The sequence below is a fragment of the Patagioenas fasciata genome, chromosome Z, assembly GCF_037038585.1.
Source record: "Patagioenas fasciata isolate bPatFas1 chromosome Z, bPatFas1.hap1, whole genome shotgun sequence".
In the NCBI taxonomy this organism is placed as follows: domain Eukaryota; kingdom Metazoa; phylum Chordata; class Aves; order Columbiformes; family Columbidae; genus Patagioenas; species Patagioenas fasciata.
Genome location: NC_092560.1, coordinates 31706488 through 31713033, shown reverse-complemented (window position 1 = coordinate 31713033; position 6546 = coordinate 31706488). Strand labels below are relative to the sequence as shown.

General features: G+C 46.3%; 1 protein-coding gene across 2 annotated transcripts; it reads right to left on the bottom strand.

Moving 5' to 3' along the window:
- Nucleotides 1–692: 692 nt before the first annotated feature.
- Nucleotides 693–6125, bottom strand: CTSL (cathepsin L). 2 transcript variants are annotated; one of them, XM_065861570.2, is made up of 8 exons: nucleotides 6019–6125; nucleotides 5400–5535; nucleotides 4923–5045; nucleotides 4682–4837; nucleotides 4128–4352; nucleotides 2422–2590; nucleotides 1943–2060; nucleotides 693–1120 (listed from the first exon to the last, which is right to left on the bottom strand). In XM_065861570.2, the coding sequence occupies exons 2-8, from the start codon at nucleotides 5523–5525 to the stop codon at nucleotides 1021–1023; spliced, it is 1017 nt and encodes a 338-aa protein (XP_065717642.1). In that variant the 5' UTR covers nucleotides 5526–5535; nucleotides 6019–6125; the 3' UTR covers nucleotides 693–1020. The 2 variants fall into 2 exon arrangements, with proteins under 2 accessions (XP_065717642.1, XP_071658020.1); XM_071801919.1 differs by lacking the exon at nucleotides 4923–5045.
- Between the last annotated feature and the right edge of the window lie 421 nt (nucleotides 6126–6546).

Below are 6546 nucleotides of genomic sequence, written 5' to 3'. Positions count from 1 at the left end.
TAACTTCTAGTCAGAGTGTTCTCTTGCATGTATGGCTATCAGACTCAGAAAGATACTGCGCATAAAAACTTGTGTCTATAAATTCTGACCCAGTGCTAGTTAAGCTGCAAAACTAGCTTCCTATCCCTCCAGCCCAAATGCAAGGGTGGGGGGTAGGGGATCGAGTAAAGTGCAGTCAGCCATCAAGTATCCAGGGATTAACAGACTGACCCAACTTCACTTTCCATAGGAAGAGCATTCCTTTTTCTCCAGCAAAAGCTAGTATAGGAGGAAAACATTAAGTGTGCTATGCTGAGTAGAGATCAGATGCTGCATGTAGCGCATGAAAAGACTAAAGATCTTTGTTATGGAGTACAAAGCAGCAGAGAGGGTATTGCCTCTGGGTCACAGGACTAAGTCAAAAATTCACTTACAGACACATTCTGGGGAGTCAGTAGCTTTAAAGAATGAAGGTCAGATTTCCAGTCACTTCTACTTCAGCCAATAAACACATTTTTACACTTCTCATTTTAAATTAGTTGTGTCACAAACACTACATTTCATTTTGTAACAGATCTTAGCCATTCCCAGGTAGAGTTGCATTTTAGCAACTAATGAAAAGAGGCATACGTATTAAGCTTCAGTTAGTACTATAATTTAGGATGCCTATTTGATAAAAGTTTCAAGTGGAAAAAACAGACCAAAAAGCCAAGTTATCTATACACACTAGAATTTAGGTGTTTATTTCAAAAGTAAACCTTTGGGCACATTGTAATTAAAAAAAAAAGGAAAAAATACAAAGAAGAATCTTTTAGATTAAGCAGTCATAAGGTAGCAATATTACAAGCTGTTTACATACCAACATTTACATTAATTTAAAACAAGTGGCATGTCACCAACATGTAAAACATACTTCAGAAGTTTAAAAAAAAAAAAAAATCAAGTTGGCTTTTAAAGGATATAAGTCTACCACACGTGTGAATATCAGTTTGGTCATTCAGTTTAAATCCCCATCTTGTACTGAAATGTTCAGTCTTCAAATTATACGAGTGGATAGCTAGCAGCTGTTGCTATTCCACAGTGGTTCTTCCTGTCCTTGGCCATGTAGATATATCCTTTGTCACCCCACTTCTCGCCCCAGCTGAAAACAGAAGTAAAGGGCTTGTTTCCATATTCAGAAAAGACTTATTTACCTCCTGAAAGAAGTGTTTGAATTGAAAACTGCTGCCTTCCACATTTGTGGAGAGAAACCAAGACAGCTGCAGCCAAACTGAAGTGCTTTCCCATAATTAAATGCATCTTACAGAAGAGGTACCCCAAGCTTACAGAAATAAAGGGTGCAGCCATCCTCTCACTCTGTGGAGATCTTGATGTGCAACCCTGGATTATAGGTGTCTGAAGCTCAGACACTGCTCCTAGCCAACTTTAAGGGAGGACCAAGACTTCAAAGCATTTAAGGGTGGTTCCCCAGCAATGCAGAGAACATGTGACAGACTCACATGGTGTGCCCTTTGGCATTAATTTATTGTTTTCCCTCCAGCACAGGAGGCAACACCATCTTTAAAACTCTAGTGTTACCCTATTTCACACAAGTGAGAAGCACTTCCAAAAAAAAAAAAAAAAAAAAAATCCATTACACTCCCACAACCTGGCTTCCTTCCCTTTCCCCTCTGCTCCACCACTTTAACATCTACTATCTTTATGGGATGCTCCAGTACAAAGCTCCCTTGAACTAACTGAAAAAAGCATTATCTAGTGTTCACTGCTCTGGGCCTTGTCTATTAGGCTGCCAGCAGCATGAGCTGGGTTTAACTTTTGTCATACAATACAATTGGAGAACAATCTCGATATTTTCCATCAACAGACTTCAATTACTCTTGTCTCCCCACCCCCCACTACAGGTGACAAACTACCTTCCTTTCTCCCCTGCCCCCAAAAGCTACAAGGCAGAGAGAAATCTTACCTGTTCTTAACAATCCAGTATTTCTTCCCATCTACATCTTCCCCCTCAAAGCCATAACCCACAACCAGAACACCATGGTCCAGGTCTTCGCTGCTGCAGTCTGGCTCATAGTAGATACCTGCAGAAGCCAAAGTTCATACGTGAACACGCTCATCTGCAGGAAACCATTCTCCCCCACCAGAAACTTTATGTCAAATTAAATCTTGCACAGCTTCCTGAGAGTCAGAGAAAGGAACCATAAGTGAGGTGTAACATGGCAGAAACTGAAGAACAAATATACACATATGCAAAAGAAGTACAAAATGTGAAGAACCTGGACTAGAATTAAAAGGACTCCTGGTTATGTTCTATATCACAGTTTTTTGTTTGGTTTTGTTTGTTTTGTGTTCATTTGTTGTGGGTTTTTTCCCACCTATTAAACTGAAAGGTAATGAATACTGGGTATTCAAAAAAAAAAAAAGAAAGTTATCAATCCCCACCTGACTGATAGAATTGGAATGAAGAGTGCCCTGCATCAATAGCAACTGACACAGGACCCACAGCTGCCACTGCTTTCATGAGCGCTCTTTCATGTCCTTGAGGGATGTCAACAAAGCCAGTGTCATTAGCAGCATTGTACTCCGCCTTGTAGCGACAGTCTTCATCATCCTAGGCAAAGAAAACTGCAGTTATTACGTAGTTTTCCACTTAACACACAGGTGAGCACCGGAACTAGGAGGCATTTTGTTACTTTGCTGCCTTAAAAGCAAGGGACTGAAGAGGATCCAATTGCTTCAGCTGTGTTTTGAAAGGAAAAGAGCTGAGGGAGATCACAGAACCTGCTTTTGAGTTTCTTAATGATACAGAAAAAGCAAAGGAAGTGGGGCCCAAAAGGAAAGCTTCACTGGGATGCAAAGGACTACCACATCCTGGGACCCTGCCTTCTTTGGTGAGCAGGACAAATCTCTTTTCAGGGAGGAAAGAAGCCCAGAATGCATTAACAGGCAATGGAAGAGAGCCAAGTATTCATTAATTACAAAGCAATCCAGAAACTTCTCAATGAGCAAGCACTTGAAATCTAGAATTTTAGCCTCCCATAGTTCAAAAAAATGTACAGAATGACTTGGAAGTCAGTTATTTGTATTATATGACCTTACATAAAGCATTAATGTATTTTGTGCTTCTTCACATTATACTTTTTTTTTTTGTGCCATAGGCATTAGCCTCAGGAGAAGGGCCTAGTTTGAAAGTCAGGACATGTCAAATTGAAACAGACGTAAGTAAGCTCATCCTTCCCTTACCTTTGTAGGTAAGTGCAGTACTGAAGTTGCCCCCCCCCCAACTAAAAGAGCACAGAGCATACCTCAGCTGCTTACTTTGTGTACTCAAGAAGTTGGCCACTTTCTATAACCAATCTAGATCTTCCAAAGAGTCAAGATTAGAAAAAAAAAAATTCCACAGATGCAGGTGAACAGGAACCCCAAAGCAAAGGCTTCTACATTGCTCACAACAAATGGCACTGCTATTGCACATTCCATCAACACAAAATAAGCTGCAAGGAAAGACACGCCATAGCCAGTAGAACTTCAAGTGGTGAAAAACAAACTATAGGCTCTCAAATGATACCACAATTTATCACTGCTCTTTTGTCCTCTCATGTCTGTTTAACTTCTTATAGATTATTAGAGGTATTTTAGAAAGCTGCCCTTTATCTGTATTTATGCACATTTAGCCAAGAAATAGATCTTAGAAGCACTACTGACAACTACCATAAAAAAAAAAAAAAATCACACTAGCTGCAAGAATTAGTTGGTGTATGGGTAGCAAGTCCATAACAGCTCTGTTATGGGAAGCTGAATGGCACCCCTACAACTAAGTAGCACTGTTGACAAGGGCTGGGTCCTCATTTGCTGAGTCAAGCAAGATGAGGCATGACATTATGACAGGAGGGCAGCAGTGACATGGAGGAATAAAAATATTTGCTCGAGTTTTTCCAACTGGTCTGGTAAGATTTTGACCTCAAACATCAGTGCAGTATGCAACTTCTACTGGGGCTAGCAGTCATTCCAGTTTTCTTAAGAAAGATGCAACAGGAAGAACAGACTTACTGATCATTACTTCTACATTTTCCTTTCTAGGTATCTGTTTCCCAACACATATGTTAGTCCACACAGAAAACATCACACCTGCAATACAAGTTCAGTACCTTTGCAGTGTATGGGTAGGATTCCTCTGAGTCAATTCCCCCATTATCCTGCACATACTGGAACGCCTGGTCCATGAGACCACCGTTGCAGCCTTGATTCCCTTCAGGGCGAGAGCAGTCCACCAAATTCTGTTCACTCAGCGAAACAAGTCTGCCAGTTTTTCTGAAGTGCTGCCCTTCAAGAGCTCCCGTTGTGCTGAAAGCCCAGCATGAGCCACACTGACCCTGAAGAAACAAAAATCACAAGTTACAAATCCAGATGGATGAGGCAATTATAGTTCCCTTACCACTGATCTAAACAAGCAAAACACAAAAGCCACAAGACCAACTTCAGTACCACACTCGAAGCATGTACAAGTGAAGGTACTACAGTATTTTTTCTTAGACATTTAGTACAGAACACCTAAAAAATCCTAAAGTGGTACAGGTATTTTATCAAACTAGCACTAGGCTTTACTAAACAAATCCACAGTGTTTCTCCTCTGTGGAACTGGAGGTAGCCTTCAAGAAACTGGACCTATAACTGGATAAAAAATCCACTATCAGAGGAATACCTGGTCTTTAACTGGAGTTACATATCCCTTCTCTCTCCAGTCTACTGATCGCGGTGCTTCCAGGAAGCTGGGCTCAAGAAACTGGGATCCTCTGTATTTCCTTTCTGACTTTTTGTGTGCATAGCCATTCATCAGCTGTCTGAACTCCTCAGTCGTCTGAAAAAAAAAAATTAAAGACATGCAGTCACCATCTATTACACATCGCTGTTTAGAGCAGCATGTTTCAGGTCTCTTTACATACCATGTCACCAAACTGATTCATTCCCAACTTGTAGCTGTGTTTTCCTAATGTGTGGTCCAGATTATGAAGTTCAATCATTTTCAGATTTTTCTCCCACACCACTCTCCTCCAGCTTTCCTCTCTCTGATGAACCAGAAAAAAACATACTTCAAGGAGGCAGATCAAACAAACTACACTTGCAGGATAATGTGCTTTGTTAAGACTTGTATAGTCAGGAAAACCTAGACTACTCAAATGGGAAGTATTAACACTGTTCAAGAGATGATCTTTCTGCCACCCTTTTAACAAAACCAAGGAGTACAGTACAGCCCAGTCGATGCAAAAAGGCAGGAAAGGGACCTTGGGAGAGGGGGTGATTATCCTTTCCAAGTGCAGACCATAGCCAGCATTAAAACAAGCAGACATGACTCAGCTGGCAGGGCCCAGCCGAGTGCACTCAGCGCTTGCTGAGCCCAGCACGTATCGCGGGCAGCTCACCTCATGGTAGTCCTTGTTGTGCCATGACTTCCACAGCTGCCAGTGCCCGTCCAGCTCGGGATCCACCCTGGGAGCGCCCCAGGCCAGCCCCAGGCAGAGACACAGCGCGGTCAGACGCAGGTTCATACTGGTGGATCTGCCGGGAGCGGAGGAGCGGGGTCAGGCGGCGCCAGGCGCGGGCACGCCTCCCCGTGCCCTGACAGACCCGAAACGAGCTCGTCTGCCGAGATACAGCTCGCATCCCCGCCCCTCCACAAGCCGATCGCAAGAGAGAAGGGCAAGCCGCGCACCCCTAAGCCCCCCGGGGCGACTGAGCGCCCCCAGTCCCGCAGAGCCCTTCCCGGGAGGCCCCATGGACCGACCCGGCCCCTGCCCGTCCCCCTCCGCGAAGCGAGGCCTCCAGCCGCCACTGTAAACAAGCTCGAGCGGCGGGGCCAGGGCGCGGGGCGGGCGGCCAGCAGCCTCCCAGGGAAGCGGCTGGAATGGCGGCGCCTTCCCGCCGGGAGCTGCTCCACCACACAGCAAGGACGGAGCCAAGGACGGAGCCGAGGCCGGCCGGCCCGGCCCGGCCGCCCGCTCGCTCGCTCCCGCCTTGCAGCCCCCACCGTGCCACGCTCACCTCAGTAGCAGCTCTCCAAACCTCCCCCGTCTCCCCGACCCGATGGCGCTCGGTCCCCGCGGCCTCTCTTATAGCCGCCGCGATTGGCGGCCGCGCCCGCCGGGCCGCGATTGGCGGCCGCGCCCGCGGGCCGCGCCTCCCGCCAGCGCCCGGGCCGCGGCGGAGGGTGGGGGGTCTGGCTGGGCTGCTTCGTGCCCTGGCGCTGCCAGCGCCCACCAGGGGGGTGTCGGACCCGCCGCCCCGCGGTCCAGCCCCGGCAGCGCCGGCGGCCGCAGCTCCCGAAGAAGATGTGGGGCCGCCCTGGGGGCATCCCGCACCGGCGGAGCCGCTATGTTGGGCAATGTTTGTCTAAATGTTTATTGTGAGTGCAGGCAGGCTGAAGATAGTGACAGCGTGCTAAGCCGGCTGGAATTTAACCTAGGGAGAACTTAAAGCTGGCAACTGGCAGACTGAAGGAAAACAAAACCTGGAGCAAAAAGAGAGAAAACGGCGAGGCGTTCGCAGCTGCAGACCCAGTCCCGTCCCCGT

Bases quoted from the DNA above. Each gene is read 5' to 3' on its own strand.
- CTSL (XM_065861570.2), bottom strand. From the start codon at position 5,525: ATGAACCTGCGTCTGACCGCGCTGTGTCTCTGCCTGGGGCTGGCCTGG. The intron at 4,838-4,922 runs GTATGTAAAGAG...TTTTTTTTTCAG, and splicing joins TGAATCAGTTTGGTGACATG to ACGACTGAGGAGTTCAGACA. The intron at 4,353-4,681 runs GTATTCCTCTGA...TTGTTTCTTCAG, and splicing joins TAACTCCAGTTAAAGACCAG to GGTCAGTGTGGCTCATGCTG.